Genomic DNA, 20,739 nt, shown 5'->3' with positions numbered 1-20,739 from the left:
GTTACCTGCCTTGGCAGGAAGTAATAATAATCCAGGGCAATGAACTTTATATCATTATAACAAAATCTAAGTAATTAATATGTAAGACAAATATATTATGATTAAAATGAATAGCTATAGATACAAAATTTTCCATCTTGAAACCAAGCATATGAAAAAAAGTTTCTTGAGGCCATAATTTAGTGCAGAGTTTTTAATTCCATTTTCTTTCAAAATCATGGTTTACGTTACAGATCAACACAATATATTCCAAGAAACAGTCCGATGAGGAAATAAATATATAAAGAACAAAATCAAGGCCAATGCCCGACACTATAGAATACACTTATTTTTGTTTCAATACACCACCTCCCACAGCAATAGAATCCATTCTTGAGACCTATTACAATTATTATATAGAGACATGATTTACATCATTTTGTTATTATTAAATCCCTTTCTCTAGAGTAGAGCCAGATTAGGGTAACCTATAGAGTGGTCAAATAGTGGAGTTTGCATTAACAAGATTTCAATATCAAGAAAAGCTACAAATGACTTCTATGAATGGCAACATAGAAACGAATTTCCCCATCTAACATAGATGATATACAATGAAATAGTTTTGAGTTTGAAACTAAATGGTCCATAGCTAGTGTGGATGGCTCTGTTTGCTGTGAACTCCAAAGGCGTGTTCTCAGTGACTGAAGAGAAAATCTTCTGCTATAAGGCTCCTCAGTCAGTAGAAGTATCAGGAACCAACTGCAAAGCTGAAGGGGAATTTAGCACAATGCACATACTTCGTCTAGCAACAGTTTTTCTCTATACATAATATGTAATAGGTGTGCATTCTAGAGGGGAAATTGCCCTGAAATAACGCTAATTAGACAATGCTCATACAGAGGTCTCACGATAAATTTATTTCATCCTTACTTCCCGAATCATGTGATTCTGAGAATCCATTCAAGTCTTCTTGGACCAACTCAGAGTTTCCACGCTTACTTGTCGGTGAATCGAGCTTCAACTCTATGCTACCAGTCATGGGAGACGGAAATGCCTGATGATCAAGGTTACTGGTCTTGGGAGAAAGAGATGCCTGATGGTCAAGGTTATTGGTTCTAGGAGATGGCAATGCCTGAGAATCAAGGTTGTTCAATTTTACCTGTAAAATAGATCAACTTATTTTTTTGAAGGTTCTATAGGCACAAATTTTACTACTATTATGTAGAAGTTAAAACTAAAAGTTAACAGGCCATACAAATAATAACAAATAATTAATGAAGAATCAAGTACCTTGTTTCTATCACGCCATCCAAGCCCAAATGGACGAGAAAGCAATCCTGGTTTTTTTATAGACTGTTCCTGTGGAATCTCTTGATTACTTATTGCAGGTGAAGTAACAGCCCCAGCAACTCTGCAAAAGTAAACAGGTCAACATTACTGGGCATTAAAGAATATGAAAGAGGTATCCCCCCATACTAAATATACTTACTAGGAATCTTATAGTACTCAGAAATGCCTTTGCTTGAAAATCTGAATCAGTGCTCCTTTGAAATAGTATATGACAATGTGAGGAAATGGATTACACATACAATCATAATATTCACTAAATAAACTTAGTAAGGCAAAAATTATTAAGCAAGGTGACTAATTTGAAGTATCATTCTATATTTGTATCAGAGCCTTTTTTTAATAATACTTTTGTAGGGCGAGAGCTGGTGTTGGGTGCTCCTAGTGAAAGTAGAAGGGTCATTCTCCTTCATCATTTTCATCAAGCTCTCTCCATTGGAATTGATTGGTCCTATTTGTCATATTGTCTTTGTGTTTTGTTATGTTCTTTAGTCTTATTTTAGCTTTTTATATTTGGTGTCATCTTTTTTGATGGGCTATTCTTTTTTCTTAATATTGGATTGGTTTCTAGTTTGGATTAATATCAAATCCTCTTTAAAGTTTAATTGCTGGTCCTGCATTTATTACAGGGAGGTGGAGATTTGTTTCGGTGGGATTCAAATGTATCAAGGAGTTTGATGGAGATGGTTGGGGTGGTATTCAGGGTGTTCTAGCTGAATTATTGATGCAAGATGGCTGATTCAAACATGGCAAAATACTGGCAAAGAAGGTGAGCATGCAGTTACTCTATCCCTTGTTCCTAATGAGGAAATGGATAGTGTTTTGAAAAAAATAAATAATCCAGGCTTAAATCTATTGGTATTTTATTTGTCTGCTTTAACTTTGTCATTATAGTTCTTAAGGTGATGATAATAAAGCTGTTGATAATGCTAGACATACTGTGGCTAAGGTTGTTCATTACAAACTTAGTCATTATAGTTCTGTTGCATTTAATAAATATATTTATCTTGATGAGGTTTCTAATGTTCTTTGTTACATGAAAGGGATCCAAGGCATCCTGGGTGTGATGGCTTTTTGGTGTTGTTTACAAAGCTAATAGCAATTGGATTAGCAAGATTTTGTAAGAAGTTTATAATGAAGCTCTTTTGACTAGTTCTTTAGGAAGTCTATTATTAAGCTTATTCCCAGAGGCAATCCTTCCCAACTTAATAACTGCATGCCTGTTGTTTTATAATTTATTGAATGTCCTATAAAATCTCTGCTAAAATTTTAGCCTTGAGGTTGCAAAAAGTGCTACCTAATGTTATTTCTTCTCAATCAGGTTAAGGGAAGGTATATACTTGATAACTTGGTCACTAGTTGGGAACAGATGTACTAGGCCAAACCTTCAAAGAAAATGTTGTAATGGCTCTTTTGAATTTTGAGAAAGCTTATGATAGGATTGAGTGGCCTTTTATTCTGCTTATGCTTAAGGCTCTTTTTTATTCTGCTTATGCTTAAGGCTCTTGGGTTAGGTGAATCCTTTTGTAGAATGATTAGTATTCTATTTAGAGATGCTTCTACACAAATTTTCATCAATAGCAAATTGTTGGATTTATTTTTCTTCACACGTCTGTTAGACAAGGTTGTCCCATTGCCCCATATCTTTTTGTTGTTGTTACTGAAGCTTTACATTATCTCTTAAGGGATTTGTCTTTAGACCCTCTTGTTGAAGGAATGTCTCTGTCTAGTGATTTTATTATTGAGCATCTACTAGGGATTGTTCTATTGATTATTGGTTTAATAAGGTCTTCAGTCTATTGATGACATTCTTGAAGATGGTACATTGATGGTTTGTTATCTCTGTTCAGCAGAAAAGGACTTATATCATGGTTATAAAATCTGGTTTGGATGGTTGCTTCAATGTTGTCTATTGCAATGATAATCTGTAGGACACTATAAATTGGGTGAGTGGAAAGAAATTTTTGAATGTCACTCCCAAATATTTATACTCTTTTGTCTTATTCTGAAGATTGGTTTAAAAAGATTAATTTAATTTCGGGTGTTCAAGACCCCAGTATTGTTTGGGCCATAGAAGCATAAATCTTGAATAATTTGCAAAAATTGCGATGTTTAAATAATCGCCCCCCGTTCCAGATTAAATTGCTGAAATCGCATTGGAAATCCTGTTTTAATCCCCACAAAAAAAAGTCCTTTTTTCCTGCAAGCCAGAAAGACAAAAAAACTGAGGAAAAAAATGACTGCTGCATGGCATTTTCCAGCATCCATTGTGTGCAGGAAGTGAAAAACAAATGTGTCAATTGCAAGGATAAAACACATCAGTTGAAGGGAGTTGCAAGCAGGCAGGAGGCAGCACACTTTTCCTCAGGTTGGTGATTCTGCAGCTCTCTTAAATTCTTATAGATTTAAACATCATTCATAAGTTCATACATTTATTTATTTATTTTATTTTATTCAACTATTTATGTTTGGCTCACAGTAACTATGGTTTCCAGCTTTTTTAATTGATTTGTACCCCTAGTCTTTATTGAACTATCGTCCTATGACATTGTTTCCAGTAGCAAAGAGCCTTTTAAAATGTTTAACAAAAAAATAGTGAAGGTTTTTTTTTATTTTCATGCTTCTGTAATCAACATAGAGATTAATACAGTTATAAGATTATAAACCAGGCCTATACAATATATATAATAATCCAAACATCAGTATTTTGAACTGATCATAACAGTTTGTTAACAGTTTATCTTAAGAAACCAAGTTTATGAAATCCACCATATACTTTCGGATTTTGTGTCCACCATGAAAAAATACCTTTAAAATGGTAGAGAATTTAGAAAAATGTATTATATACCTTATTTTTTAAAATCTGAAAGTAAATGAGAAAAATATTAAATATACTTCAGTAAATCCTTGACAAAATCTCAGTAAAGTTTTTTCATGGTTGCAGCAGCTTAAAGCCAAGATTTTTCAAAATGTTTTTTGATAATATATCTACTATTTCACAGTTACCTTTGGATTTTTTGGGGCAGCTCTAAGTAACTATCAATGCAATTTTTTTAATATTATCATACATTATTATTTTGAAACATGCAATTTACCATAGTTATCCTATTTTTCAATACATGGTTTCCTATCTGTATTTGAAAATAACTTTATATCACACTCTATGACATTTGCTATCTTGAACCTGAAAATAAACTAACTAGGAAATCAATCAAGTCAAGTCAGTTGCTTGTGCAAGAACTTCATTTTCTGCACTAAAACAAAATCATCATCGAGAATGTCAATATGTAAACAAGGAGTTTCCACTTGTTCCGACTTGACTGTTGCACCCCTTCAACACTTCTAAAGACTGTTATAATTTGAAAAGAAACTACAAGTACGTTAATGCTACCACTTTAGTTAAAATTAAAATGAAGTTTGTAAATTTTGCTTCTCTTTTGCAAGCATTGTTTTCCAATACTTCTATTGTTGGAAGGGTTGATAAGAATTCAGTCCATCCTAAGGGTTGTCGACCTTAGCATAGGCAACATATGGACTGTTGTCATGTCCCTCGTCATTTTCAAGCTGGGACCAAGTTTTTGTTATATGTGGACAAATGTCATTTTCAACAGAAAATAGTAAAATACATGATAAGGTCAAGCCACTTCATTGTGGGCCTTGCAATATTCTTCAATAGGTATTTGAAAACACTTTTCAGCTTGATGTTCCAACATAATGGAGCACATACAGTGTTGTAAATTGTAGATCTTCTCAACCACAAGTCAACAGTGGAGTCTGAACCTCCCATCAACCATTATCCTAACATTGTTCTTGATTTTCACCTTATGTTGGATTCCAACCAAGTTTGCAGCATGACGACCCACAAATCCACCTAGGTTCCACCACTCTCTACCTTGTTGGCAAACAAGGTAAGCTTTCACATTAGGCCCAATGGAAATCTCACCATCAGCTATCTCAGGATTTTCCTTCTCTTCTATGAGCATAGGGTATTCTATAAATTGTATACCTTAGCATGAAAATCATTCTATAATATTATTACTTTATTATATTTTATTCCATCTTGTGTAAAAGGTAAAAGTCAAGTCAAAAGCAAAATATAGTTGTTCGAAGGTTAGATTATGTTAGTTAATTGTTAATTTGGTTTTTGTTTTCTGTTTCTATTCTTCCAAATTGCAATTCATGTTGAGATTTGGAAAATATTCTCAAAGCTTGTAATTTCGGTATATCATAGGCCTATACAATTTTGTATGTTTCACTCACAGATTATGAAGTTCGGAATCAAAGTTTGCAGTTTATTTTCGCAGAGATTTTTGTATCCCACGAGTTGAATTTGATATCTAACTACTGATCCACTAGGGTCAATATCAGAGGTCAGGATGTATGCAAGGCTGGGTGGGGCTGGGCTTGACTGCACGTTGTGCTGCCCCTTATCAGTGAGCAAAGGAAGACAAAAGGTGTCTTGGTTGGGGCCAATGTGCAACAAAGAGGCCAAAGTTTAACAGCAAGTTTGATGATTTTGCCCCCATTGGACAACATTTTCCTCTTTCTCCCATTTTCTCTACAATTCATTTCATATCACACTTCCCCAAGAGGGAGGCTTTTAGTCCTCATAAAGTTTGTTGTTTATTAAATGGGGCATATCAGAGGCCAGGACATATGCAAGGCTGGGTGGGGCTGGGGGTGAGTGCACGGTGTGCTGCCCCTTATCAGTGAACAAAGTAAGACAAAAGGTGTCTTAGTTGGAGCCAATGTACAACAATAAGGCCAAAGTTGAAAAGCCATTTTGATGATTTTGCCTCCAATGGACAACCTTTTCCTCTTTCTCCCATTTTCCCTACAATCCATTTCATATTACACTTCCCCAAGGGGGAGGCTTTTGGTCCTCAGAAACTTAGCTGTTTATTAAAAGGGACATCTTTTCTATACCTGCTCCAGTGGAAAACATTTGACTTACCATGAAAATTTCCCTTTAAAAAAACTCTGCAAGTACTCATGCCCAACCTGTTATATTGTTGCTTGATGTATGAAATTAGTTTAACATTTTTGCCTTCTCCTGAAGGTGTAACTTTGCTCAATTATATCTAAGCTACATTCCCAACTACAAAATTATGAGCTGCTCATGCACCTTCTAGTCAACCTGTTTTGTTGTTTCTACAAATCGCTCAACTTTACTGATCTTTAAACTCTTTGCAACCCACAACATGCTCTGTTTTTCAAACATGTCATGAAATGGGATCTGCAACCCAAAAACTTAGGTAGACCTTAAATGGATAGAAATTGTGGACCATTTTATGATATATCCTCATCCCAACTTTTGGGATTCATTTGGTTATATCCCCTCAACAAATATACAAGAGTCTCTGAGAACTTCCCATTGACCCCAGAAGAGGTGCTGATGATACCTCCCATCTTTAAAATCCTACCTGGATCAACTTTGGTACCTATGTGTACCCATTTAGTCATCCCTTTCCCTCTTGCCATTTTTCACATCATCCATGTCAAATGAAGGGGTGTTAAAGAGTAAATTGCACGAGTGTTACTTAAGGCTTTGTGTCAACCAAGAGAGATTGTGGAAAAAGAGAGGTTGTGGACCAAGAAAGCTCTGTTCCCAAAACCAAATGGGTGTGATTAAAATAGTTTTTGAGGAAATTTAATGAAAAAGGATCAAATAATCCTTCAATATGCCCTTTACTAATACAAGTTTGTGAGAAATTGTGCACAAAGATACTTTGAGTTTGAACCTGTAGTCAAGGATTGATCGTAATGAACATATTTCCTTGCTTTAAACCCCCCAGTTTCAAATGTTCCATTTCATAAAATCATTGACTCTGTGTAGTGGATTGGAAAAAATACATCTGGAATTGATAAAAATTGCAAGAATGAGGAATCAGTGGAAGTGCATTGATTGAAGAAAATCCCTTTGTTATGTTAAGGATCCATGAGGAAGAAGTTGGATTGTATGTCTGGGCCCTCTATCTTGACGGATCATTTTACCCTTCAATGTTTCCAACCCAATGATCTAACCTTGAGATTTTGTAATTGCAGAACAGTAGAAAAAAGTGAATGTGACAAGAAGACAATTATTATTGCTGATGATCCATGCACTGTTCATGGAAGCATTTTGAGTCTTTCATATGCAGTTCACACACTGTTTATCTCATAGTGTCAGTTCCCTTGACAAATATGGACAATGGATAGAAGGAGATTACCGTGGACACACAATTGAGGCTTATCGAGAGGACCTTGTGGCATGTATATGCTTGCTCCGTGTTATTCTCTCATTTGTTGCTGGTAGGAGTCTCATTTGTTTCTGTAGAAAGCTTTTTTGGCTATTTTTCAATAGGCTTTGCATGTTGTCATATTTTAGTTTTTTAATCACTGTGTAAAATCCGTCAACTATGTATTCTACCAGACTAATAAGATGAGTTGATTGGAAATATGTAATATCATGCCATAGTTTTCTATTGCTATTGCTAGATGCAACTAGATGTATTCAATTGTGGAGCTTATACTTTTTTCTTTGGTAGATGCAACTAGATGTATTTAATTGTGGAGCTTATACTTTTTTCTTTGGTACTGGCATGGGCCTCAAACAGATCTTTCAATTAACCTACAAAAAAAATGAATGGCTTTTACAGAGTCACAAAATTGATGCCTTAAGGAAAACATCAAAGAGAAAAATAAAAATAGGCCTATTCTAAGCTCTAAAATACATTTTTTATAGATTATACAACAGGAAAAATACTTCAGGAAAATCGAAATGTTGAAATCAGTTGCAAACACACCATTACCTCTGCAATCCATTTTGTGACAAGGATAATTTTGACGGTTCTTCTAACTGTGGAGAGTCGGATGTTCTTCTTGGAGTTGGCTGACTAGGTTGAGATTGCAACGTAGCTTCCAACATGCTTTCTGCCATAATGGCCCTCTTTTCCATCATAGCAAGTTTCTTCATGGCATCTTCATACTTTACCTGCCAACTAAGTGATAAGGCTATCTATTCATACAAAAATCATGAGGATTTTTATACATTGCTCCAAAAAATTTATACCAAACATTTGAAGAAAAAAATGAGTACATAGATAATAACAAAGATGCTACTAAATGCATCTTATATTCCATTATTATGTAGTTAATTGCAGGGGATAGCTTGATAGGGAACAAAACACAAATATTGACAAGGGAAATAAATCATTATGGCTCAAAAAAGTACATCATTATGTACTTAATTGTAGGGCAAAGCACAAAAAGGTTGAAACACAAATATTGACATTAAGGGAATATAAATCCCATGATTTACAGATATTGGCTCAAACTGAATAGCTATGTAATAAGATGATAAACTGTATCTTCATCACAAATAAAAGTATTGACATGAAGGGAAGATAAATCTAATGATGTATATATATAGGCTTATATTGGATAGCTATGAAATTTAGGGATAAAATTGGTATCATCGTGACAAACAAAATTACATTAAAACTTTAAAAGTTAAAATGCACAAATGAACTAATGCAAAAGAATGCAATTCATGAAAAGATCAATGTAAGCTGCACCATTTAAAAATTAAAAGACAACGTAAGTTAATATTACTAAACAAAGCATAAATTATCAACAAGCAAACAAGGCTAATCAATATATTTTTATTTAGTTAAATTATAAAATACAAAAAAATTGCTTAGGAACACTATCTTTTTCTGGAGTAGGTAAATTTCCCATTAATGTCAATAAGTTTGTTATTGATGTCAAGAAGGTAAGTAGACAATATTATAGATAAGTTTGTCATTGATGTCAAGCATGGAAATATTGTTATACAGCGATAAGTTTACAGGACAAATAGTTTTGTTGATACTTCGAGAAAGCTCCTTGTATTATCTTTATAATGAAGTTGATGCAATTAAAACCAAATGGTTTGACAGTGAAGGATATCTAAAATAAATGATATCTACTATCTACAAAATAGACCTAGTTGTAGGCAGATTTGATTGAAGAAAGACAAAGCAGACTGTCAGTGAATGGACAGAGATCAAGTAACTACTATTAATATGCAGCGGACACCTTGTCTTCTAGAGATGGCAACTTTATGCAGAATAATAATTAATAGTGAAGGCAGCGAATTCATAAGAGGCAGTGATTAATTCTGTGAATGCAGCGAGTTATATATGAAGCGGTTTTGTATAATATAAAGCATATCTGAAGGCATTATTATTAGATCATATGAGCAGATCTGAGAAGTATTGAGCAGATCTGTACAAAGCTGTGAGCATGGTAATGGCAGAAAATTAGACAATGAGCAGTGTCAGCATGGTGCACATCTGATTTACATAACAGCAACCATAACGAGTTAATGGGATTACCATGGCTTGTGAGAAGATGTAGAACATCAGTCAGCACTATTAATGATGAACAATTGAAACAAATATTGAGAGCATTTTGCTGAAGACATTTATATGTTGAAGATATTATATCTGCCTTCATGAGAAATTTCTGAAGATATCATAACCTACTAGGTTTGCGGGTGTAAGATGTCCAAGCGGTAATGCACAGAAATATACTACAACATAGAGACTATGACCATCGAATATGTAGGATGGCCAATACAGCAATCACTATGAAGGAGGAGATAAAATGAAGCACAATTTACATTAAGAAATGTTTAGGTGAAAATCGTGGTAAAGCGAATGTTGCAACAAGTATAATAAGATGGCATTCTGAATCTTCGAAAGGATGATTAATTTGCTTGACCGATGATTATCCAGCGATTGCCATTAATTGTTTTTGTAAACAATAAAGCAGCGAACCGTTTAAGTATATGAAACGATCTTCATCCATAATCGAGTAAGATATGACAGCAAATTAAAAGCCGAAGGGATTACACAGCAGTTCATTCCTTCTAAGGTTTCGATTTGTTTGGAATTGATGACAGCGACTTAGATAAAAGCGAAGACATAAAAGAATGTGTCAGCGATAATGAAAGATGATCGTCTATTAATACAAAAGTGATTGAGCATCGATTCTCATATTTATAATTGCACATTTAATGTCCTTACCATTCCCCACCCACCATGTGCTAAAGGTTCTAAGTTCTAACTATTTTTATGCCTTTTCTAAGATGTTTTGCAATCAAAAAGAGACGGCTGTAATGCTCAAGTTTCCAGAATTAAAGTAATATTGTAATATTGCTATAATGGTCATCTTAGTCGTTTGGTTTCTATTTAGAATGTTTTCATTTGTCTTTAGTTCGTGATTGTTTCCGTTATGGAAAGATCTTTTGTAACTGCTTATTTTCTCCTTTGTAATTATTGCACATTTAATGTCCTTACATTTAATTTTAGAAATTTGTTTGTGCAATCCATCTGTCATTGCACATTTAATGTCCTTACCATTCCCCACCCACCATGTGCTAAAGGTTCTATGTTCTAACAGTTTTTTAGCCTTTTCTAAGATGTTTTGCAATCAAAAAGAGACAGCTGTAATGCTCAAGTTTCCAGAATTAAAGTAATATTGTAATATTGCTATAATGGTCATCTTAGTCGTTTGGTTTCTATTTAGAATGTTTTCATTTCTCTTTAGTTCGTGATTGTTTCCGTTATGGAAAGATCTTTTGTAACTGCTTATTTTCTCCTTTGTAATTATTGCACATTTAATGTCCTTACATTTAATTTTAGAAATTTGTTTGTGCAATCCATCTGTCATTGCACATTTAATGTCCTTACCATTCCCCACCCACCATGTGCTAATGGTTCTATGTTCTAACTGTTTTTTAGCCTTTTCTAAGATGTTTTACAATCAAAAAGAGACAGCTGTAATGCTTAAGTTTCCAGAATTAAAGTAATATTGTAATATTGCTATAATGGTCATCTTAGTCGTTTGGTTTCTATTTAGAATGTTTTCATTTCTCTTTAGTTCATGATCGTTTCCGTTATGAAAAGATTTTTGTAACTGCTTATTTTCTCCTTTGTAATTATTCAATCAAACATCAATAAAAAAAATTCCAAAAGTTTTTGGACAGTTTTTAAAAATTGTGGGTTTTGGAATTCAAGAATTTTTATAAGATTGCACCACTTCTGATTCAAGGATTTTCTGTGAGTTTTCCTCCTCTTCCAAACGCATCCAGGGCTCGTTGTTTTTCCTTCACGGGTCGGTGTGAAGGGTTTGCGCAAAAGTTTTTTTCCTGCAACCACATCTAAGGTTTTTTCGCAGGTGGCTAGTTTTTTACGCAATGGGAGTTTTTTTCCTGCGACAGGTCATGTTTTAAGCTGTCTTCCACGCAACTTGGGGTTTTATTTCCCGCGGGTGTTTTTGATGATTTCGCAACTGATCTGTATTTCCCACGTGAAGTTTGTTTTGCGCGTTAAGTTTCCAGACCTACAAGAGTTTCTTTTATTCTGTGTTGAGGGTTTATTTCCACAACGGGTTTTCAGGCATTTTTGTGCACGATTTTCCACACAATGGCACTAGTTTTTTCCCGCATGATGGCACTGTTTTTTTCAGCATGATCTCTGCAAATTTTTTTAGAATCTTTTTTTGCACAGTTTTTCAGAACAAACTGTTAAAAAAAATGTTAAGGATTTTGCATGATTTTTTCCTAAAAATCGTGGTCATCGGGTTTTACCGTTTTTCCACGAAATGAAGTTTTTAGCCAATTTTTTCACAATATTGTGTATACTGTATCCCCAATATTGCATCGAGGGTTTGACGATTTTTCCACAAAATCGTGGTGTTTCCTTACATCAGCTTTTTTTGATGATTTTTGGACAAAATCACACATTTCAGTTTTTTGCCATCTTTTTTTATCAACAAAAATTGAAGTTATTTTGAGAAGCTGATCTCGGTTTCCATGTCTCTAGATAGCAAGAGGAATTGCTTCGTTGCCCAACATCGTGTTGGAAAGCACAAAGAGGTTCACTAGCAAGTAGTAAGCTTGGTCAAATGAAGATGTTCTGGAGAAAGCGTTGGCTGATTAGAAGTCCAACTAGGGAAGGCCTTAGCAATAGGCTCATGTCGCAGAGCATTCAGAGGAGAAGGGAGCAGCCTTCTATGCATTCATGGCCAAATGACCTGCAGATTATGTCAAGTCTTTTGTAGGGTAGTTAGTAGAATGATCATTAAGGGAGGGTATTAAAGTAATATTGTAATATTAAAGTAATATTGTAATATTGCTATAATGTTCATCTTAGTCATTTAGTTTCTATTTAGAATGTTTCCATTTATGTCTTTAGTTCTTGATCGTTTCCATTATGAAAAGATCTTTTGTAATTGATTATTTAAGGAGCCTTCATCTACTTTGTTATTATTCAATCAAACATCAAGAAGTGGACATTCAGACAATGGTAAGCAAATTCTGCACTTCAAAAATTAAACTCTAAACACTAGGAAATTTAAATTTGATAACTCCTACAAAAACTACTGATTCTGAATACATGAAAAATTAAATTTGACGACTCCTAAGTACAATCAAAAATGCCAATTCTAAATACAAGAATCTATGAACAAATGCCACTGAAAATACAAACAGAAAATACACAGTATTAAACTCTCAAACCTGTACCTGACTTAAGTTTGAATATGAAAAGAAAAAAACTGCACTAGCTCAAAATTGCAATGAATCAATAAATCACTCACCCATGCCTTTCTTTTTTAGATGAGTAAGGCTAGGAACTGGAAGTACACCTTACCTCACAAAAGTCAAACTGCCTGTAAAGCTGGAACTTTTCCAACTTATGCACTTTACCTTAAAATGGAAATGTGGCTAAAGATGGAGCCTACCATAAAAAAACTGCTGAATATAAAACAGCAAAAAGCAAAAGAAAAAAAATGAAAATCTGGAACAGCAGTTGATTCACTGCTAAAATAGAACCTTCTTATGCAAAGCTCCTAGTCTAAGAATAAGAACAGAAAGCGCACCTTCTTAACTAGAAACAGCATTTCCAAATAAGGATGGAAAATGCATGCATGCACCTCTATCACAAGGATTCCTAGTCTAAGAATAAGAACAGAAAGCACACCTTCATAACTAGAAACAGCATTTCCAAATAAGGATGAAAAATGCACGCATGCACCTCTATCACAAGGATTCCTAGCAAAGGCTTCTGCACCTTCACACGCAGATCTCTCAGGACTTCTAAATCTGAACTTCATTTCAGTTTTGTGCTTAGAAATGCCCCTTGTCAAAAGACTTACAAATATGAGCTGAGAATTAGATTTTTAAATCTGCACTGGGTAATAAATTTCTAAATGCAAAAGCAAACTCTAAACTGGCTTCTAATTCTGAAACAGCATGCATATGCCCTCTCCTGCATAACTGAAAAGTCTGAAAAGAATTCTAATTCAAGAAAAGGATGAGACTGGCACATGCACCTACATAACTGGGTGCTAATCTCTTCTCGAGTGGGCCCTTTCAATACTGCTCTCTCAGCTATGCACAGGTCTGGATCTGCTGCAGTACACTGTTGCTGAAGCGTGCCTCTGCTGAGAATAACACATACTGAGCAACTAGGTGAAAACTCTACACTCCCTCTTTGCAAGGAAGGTGAGCTTCACCAAGCCAAGTTACTATCACAATATATAACACAGATTGAACAACTGTTGCTGAAGTGTTTCTGCTGACAATAACACAGATTGAGCAACTAGTTGAAAACTCTACATTCCCTCTTTGTGAGGAAGGTGTTCTTCACCAAGCCAAGATTCTATCACAATATATAACCTTGGATCATTTCTCCCTTCTATACTTTGAAATCTCTTCAGAATCTAATGTTTAAATCTCTCATACAAGGAAAACTTAATCACATCCATCATGTCAACTTCACAGGTCGAATTCTCCTCACACCACATCACAAGTTCTAAGAAATACCTACAATAATAAACTCATCCATATACATGGCCAAGATAAGTGGACCATATATATCAGATAAAGATTTAAAATCTGCACTAAACTTGGAAAACCCCTGTAAGAACTCATCAATCCTGAAATATTTTGACTGATATTGAGTGTTGAACCATTTCATGATAAGTTTAGGCTGCTGCCCAGAATTGCGTGTCTTTCTTTTTCAACTGTTTGAGAAACAGTCTATCTTCATCTTGAGTGAATCTTCTGAACTTTGTATCTTTTTAGGCTTTTGTTTTTTGCCTTACTAGTCATTGTGTAACTCTTGAGTAGCCAAGGGTTTGGTCAGTAATTGCCAACCTTTTTCTTCTCTGTCTATGGAATCCCTTATAGCTCCAAGTAGCCTTAGCTTAGAGAAGAAAGGGATTACAAAATAAAAATCTTATCTAGATATTTTCTTGTCTTGCATCACCCTTGATCTAAAATTGAATTCTTGGAATAAAAATCTTCATATACTTGAAATGCTCTTACATTTGAATTGGAGGGTCATAAAATGTCAACCTTAGTTGAAAATATCTATAAATTCTGCTTCTGTGGTCCTAGGCAAACTCAAGAAAATAGAGGAAAGCTAAGTAGTTCATTTTCATAATCTTAAGAAATAAACAAGCTGAAAAGAAATCTTTTTGGTCAGGCTGAGCAACATCATGCACTTTGAAAACTTTCTATAGGTGTTCCATAATTGGAAACCCTCTGCTTTTCTACACTTGGAAATTCATTATTGTTTATGCATAATTAGACATATAAGAAAGCAACACATCCAAGAATGGCAATATTTTAATTGACATAATATTCATTTTTCCAAGCCTAAAAATGGGAACCTCAAGCAGATTTGCAGCATGCCGTTGTGCAGCTGCATCCTGTTCTGCAAATCTACGTGCATCCTCAGTAAGCCTTTGCTCCTGTTCTACTCGCATCATCACCTGAGCATAACATAGACTATCATAACATTAACATTGAGACACATTTGCGTGCCAATTTTTACCATGAAGACATCATTAAGCTAATTCCTGTTGCTCAAAAGATTTATAACAGTATGAAAGAGGAATTTATCATTAAAGATTGTACCAATTCCTGATTACGACATATAGAAAGCGATAAAGAGAATAGAAAGTCAAACATTTAATATCACAAAAGCAATTAAACACTCCAAACAACCTGAAGCATAGCTTGCTCTTGCTCTTCCTTTTCCATCAAAACTTGCCTCAGATTCTCCATTTCAGATTCCAGTTGCTCTAGCTGCAACACAAAATAGAAAGAGTTTTCTATATAACATCTCCAAATACATAGAATAAGATGTTATCCAAAATTTCATGTAATTTTCAGAAGCAAAGTGTTAGATAAACAATAACTTTCTACTGCATACTCAAGCTACAAAAGGTACATCAGCATATTAAATTCTACAAGGTCCCCTTTCTTTACTCTACAATACCAAAGCAGTAAGAGGCCCTTCTAAAGTCCCAACAATATCTCTCAAGTACCATCTGGAAGGTATCAATGTAAATAAATTGTATGAACAAATTTTGAAACAGATCTATAAGCTCAGAAGTCAAGATAGAGTTGATATTGAATATTCAAAACCAGTGCCAAACAGGAACCTCAACGTTAGAATTTTGTGCAGTCTCTCTCTAAATGGTGTGCAGGTGAATTGCTCCAGTCAATGAATTTTATTGAACATCTGATGGGAATGAAATAGACATACGTGGAAGCACCATTACACATTCAATATCAATGAGATATCAAAAAAAACTATTCTACCTTTAAGTGAATAGAATATTGTACACAGAGTAAATGGACTTAAAATTCTACAATTGTGTCATTCCCATGGGCCAAATCCCATGAAGGACATTCGGAAAGTGTACAGATAAGAGAATTGTGTATCTAAACTTCTATCTCTCTTCATCCTCTTCAAATTGAGGGGGCATTAATCAATAATGTTACGTGTTTAAAAAAAAAAAAATCCAAAAACCCATTTAATGATTTATGTGATAATTGTTTCCACTTCCTTGACGCTTGCTTGATCTGGAAAGTGAAGTGTCATAAAACCATGTAGATGTGTAATCTGGTGTCACCACAGATTTGTCTCATCGTACACATGAAGACTAATCCAATAGTGCACACCATGCAATATTACACAAGTTGAGCTATTAGTTGTCTTACATGTTACATAATGCAGTGGCTAAAAGTTGCATAAGGAGCAAATTCCGCAGCAAGAAGAGAAAGAAGCCTTGGGAAGTTATCCCAACATTAAAGTGCTTGTGCTGCTTGGGTTACAATTCGTAACACAAAATAAATTTCATAAAATTATATATTGAACACAAACCTCTCATCGTACATATGAAGGCTAATCCAATAGTGCACACCATGCAATATTACACAAGTTGAGCTATTAGTTGTCTTACATGTTACATAACGCAGTGGCTCAAAGTTGCATAAGGAGCAAATTCCAAGGGCAAGAAGAGAAAGAAGCCTTGGGAAGTTATCCCAACATTAAAGTGCTTGTGCTGCTTGGGTTACAATTCGTAACACAAAATAAATTTCATAAAATTATATATTGAACACAAACCTACAAGCTAAAATATCAATATTTTGTTCATTGAATTCATATGAATAATTTTCTTATCAGCAAAATCACTAGACATTACATTGACTAATGATTAGCAATCAAAAGAATAAAATTGCAAAAATCTTCTTCATTTACTGAAGCAGGAGGCTAGAAAGATTTACATAAAGAACCAACAACTAATGCATTACTTATGTTATAGATCTGTATGAAACCAAAAATTACATTTTGTGGTGCCACTGCCGCATTTGCATCCACTAATAATCTTTGATGCATCCCATCACATTTCAACCAATTTCAAACCTCAAACATCGACTTTGTGCTGTTTATTGGCTCTTTTACACATTTCTACTATGTCTATGACTCTATATTAGCTAGCTCCTTACTTTATTCCTTGTATCACTTCCCCTCACCCACAAAATCGGTTTAGTCCCATAACACATCATTTGATAACTTTTCTTCCACAAGTCCTCACTTAGTTACATGGACTCCATTTGACCTCAATTGGGCCTTGGAAAGATATTTCAGATATCCACAGTGCACACATTGCTGAAGTTTGGAAAACAACCCCTGGCCTTTCTAACTTAAAAAATAGCAATTTTGAAACAACCCCTACTAATCTAACCTGCAAAATGTGATTCTTTAGGTTCCACAAAGGAAATGAAAATTCGGGTTTATGAAAATGAGAGGCCTCAGGCATATCCACAAAAACATTTCCTGTTCCCGTCTCTTTCAAAAAGATACTAGTACTCCCATTAATCCCCAGATTTATAAGTAGAAGTATGCTAGAGGACATGGGAAATGAAAAGTGAGATTACAGCCTATTCATTACCATATTTGCAATCATGCTGTCCCATTATTATCTCAATCATTTTGCCATGCCATTAACAGTTTGAAACTGATCTTCCTGTAACGGTCTAGAAAACTTGCATTCCAAGAAGTTGCACCCCAACTTCATCAACACGCTTCTAAGGCACACCTTCATTTTACAGTTTTGTTAGTTTTCAGCATTCCATCTGTAAACTAAGAGGTAGATTATCCACTGTTTGCTTCCAACTAAGAATTCAAGCAATTACTGCATTATCCTTAATTGATCTTCATCTCATCCTTAATCAATATCACATATTGTTCAATTTAAAGCAGCATTCTTCACATTATTTGTTTTCCTTCCATTACATGTGTGCTTACCAAGTGCTTGAATAAAGCACTAGGCTTGCACCTACTTTCTCCTTGCACAATTTCAATGTTTTTGCAATATGGTGAGTTTGGTTTGGTATTTCTAGGGCAGTCATGAGTCATGCATCATTTTATTGCAACATTTTGAGTTTGGATCATCTCATAAAATACATAACATCTAATTTCCTTGCTTAAAGTTACCCAAAGGTACATTTTTCAGTTTGTTTTCAGCTCACAAGCATCAAAGAGATCTTATAGTTTCAGTCATTTGGTAGACCATCGACCATCTTACATTACTATTAATACTTGTTGTCCTTTGTTTGCTGAAAATATAATTGAATATACTTCACTTCATTGATCATCTTATAGGCTTTGATTATACCTTGTTTCAACCTTAAAGGTATTTGGAGATGTTAGATAACATTTAGGAGACATTTTTTTTTAACATTTGTGTAGAGTTGCCTAGCATTTTCTCAAGCCTAGCAAAATTCCTCTTTCTGCTCCTACATGTTTTCATCCAGCTTTTGGTCATAGAGAATCCATTTGTTGAATTTCATTATAATACTAGGATCACAATAAGATGACCATGCACAGTAATCATAGGGTGTGCTCGATTAACCACGGGCAATGATTCAGATCATTGTTGCCCTCCCAACCATAGACAATATAAGGCTATCGTCTCCCCCGAGCACAAAATTATCTCTCTCTATATATATATTAAATATGAACAGCAAGATGCTTTTAAAATGATCAAGTACAAAGGCCAATGTGAATCGCTTCACTTCTTGAATCTATATGCTCAGATCAATTTACAATGCACAGCTGTGTATGCAGTCCGCACTGCATTAATGTATCCAACCAATGAAGAATGTGTTCAATCAGCCAAGAAAGAATACGATCTGCCTAGTGTATTCACTCTCCCAAGGAATGATTCCGCGGATGATAATTTAACTCGGTCTGAGATATATGAAAGTCGATCTGCTATGGAAGTCGATCTGCTGGTATACAGAGAAATCACACCACAATGGGGGAACTCAATCTGATTGAAGTTTGTGTAATGCAGACTGGGAGATGACAGAGATTTCACAGAACAAAGAACACGAACTGCAGTGAAATACGTAATCTGCCTGGGCCTTCAATTCTATGTATACCTAACACAACCTGCTGTTGGTGCTGGATAAATCTGATAAGATAATGTGTGAATGTATTTTTTACTTATGTCTTCTACTCTTATCGATCTGCTAATGGAGGGAGAGATCGATCCTATATACTTAATACAATGTCTGTTCCAAACAACATGTCTCTCTTCAAACATCACGTCTCTCCTCCTTACATCAGTTATGCAATTGAACAACACGTCTAATAACTAATAGTTAGTTAGTACGTGTTATTAGTGAATCGATTCACATATTAATCGATTCATATGGAACATATTTTAATTAGTATTTTATCATATCTAATCGGGAAACTAAATTGTCTAAGCTGATTAGGCACTAGACAATTTAGTTGTCTGAGTCGGCTTAGTAATATACCGACCGAAGCTATCACTTCAACGCCATTCAGCATTTAAAGGCTTGCAAATTGTTTGTTGAAGGTTTGTTTATATTTTGAAGATTGGAAACACTCTTGATAGAAAATTTTGGCATGTTCTGGGACTCGAGGTCACTGAAAATTTGACTTTGCCCACTTCTATTAGTTGTCCTTCCCTTCATTGATAATAAAATTGATTGCTGATTAATTCTATAAACATTATGATTGCTGATTTGCTTAGAAAAAAAAAATTGTCAACCACATATCAAACATCAATACTGGCATTTCATTTGCATGCATTCATCATTGACAAACTTTAAGCCTTAAAGACAATAAAGGGGGCATCATATTTACTCTACTGTGCATTACAAGGCTGATTACATACCCACATTAGTTGAATATCAACCATGGTAGCATCTCTCAAAAAATTTACAAGACCTATCAAATTTGGTGTGCTATTTGCTCGGTTTTCTAGAAAGTGGCTCTGAACTTTTTTTTATACACCTATCTTTCTTAAACATGCAGGTAAAAAGATTAGTTTAGTGTTAGGATTAGGGCATTGTAATCCTTTTTTACTTTGAATACGTTACTTCTAGAAGATGAATGTTGAAACCCTAATCACGGTTTGTTTCTAAGTTATACCCTATTGAAGGTTTAGGTTAAAAGAATAGAGCTGCCTTTAGAATAGTACACCATCTACTATGTGGCCTACTGAATTCTGGCCAGCCCTTTCTATTCAGCATAAATTTTCTTATGTAAAACTAAAATAGTTTGTTTTTAACCGTAATCATGGTTTGTTTCTAAGTTATAACCTATTGAAGGTTTAGGTTAAAAGAATAAATTCTTTTTTACTTTGAATACATCAATTCTAGAAGTTGAATGTTGAAACCGTAATTATGGTTTGTTTCTAAGTTATACCGTATTGAAGGTTTAGGTTAAAAGAATAGAGCTGCCTTTGGAATATAACACCATGTACTATGTGGCCTACTGTTTTCTGGCCAGCCCTTTCTATTCAGCATAAATTTTCTAATGTAAAAGTAAAATAGTATGTTTTTAACCACATGCATTTTGTTGTGATTGTCATTTTTTAACAATATTATGTTTGTTTTATCTCTATGTATCATATTAGATGTAAGTCCACAAAACCAGCTTTTCATCTATTTTTACAGATACTTTGTTAATTATTTTCCCAATTTTTTACCAAGTTTACTCTATTTAAAATATAAATAATTGAATTCCACTTACACTTTTAACATACCAT

General features: G+C 34.5%; 1 protein-coding gene across 1 annotated transcript in view; it reads right to left on the bottom strand.

The window, feature by feature from the left end:
- Positions 1-247: 247 nt before the first annotated feature.
- LOC131057069 (uncharacterized) overlaps positions 248-20,739 on the bottom strand; it is an 84,833-nt gene continuing 64,341 nt past the window's right edge. The window contains exons 14-18 of the mRNA XM_057991261.2: positions 15,368-15,448; positions 15,031-15,132; positions 8,118-8,299; positions 1,270-1,390; positions 248-1,138 (exon numbers count right to left, since the gene is read on the bottom strand). Of these exons, the coding sequence (XP_057847244.2) occupies positions 884-1,138; positions 1,270-1,390; positions 8,118-8,299; positions 15,031-15,132; positions 15,368-15,448 (741 nt within the window). The 3' untranslated portion in view covers positions 248-883. The remainder of the gene's footprint in view (positions 1,139-1,269; positions 1,391-8,117; positions 8,300-15,030; positions 15,133-15,367; positions 15,449-20,739) is intronic.

This window comes from Cryptomeria japonica, chromosome 5 (genome assembly GCF_030272615.1).
Source record: "Cryptomeria japonica chromosome 5, Sugi_1.0, whole genome shotgun sequence".
Lineage (NCBI taxonomy): Eukaryota > Viridiplantae > Streptophyta > Pinopsida > Cupressales > Cupressaceae > Cryptomeria > Cryptomeria japonica.
This window is presented reverse-complemented; position numbering and strand designations above follow the sequence as displayed.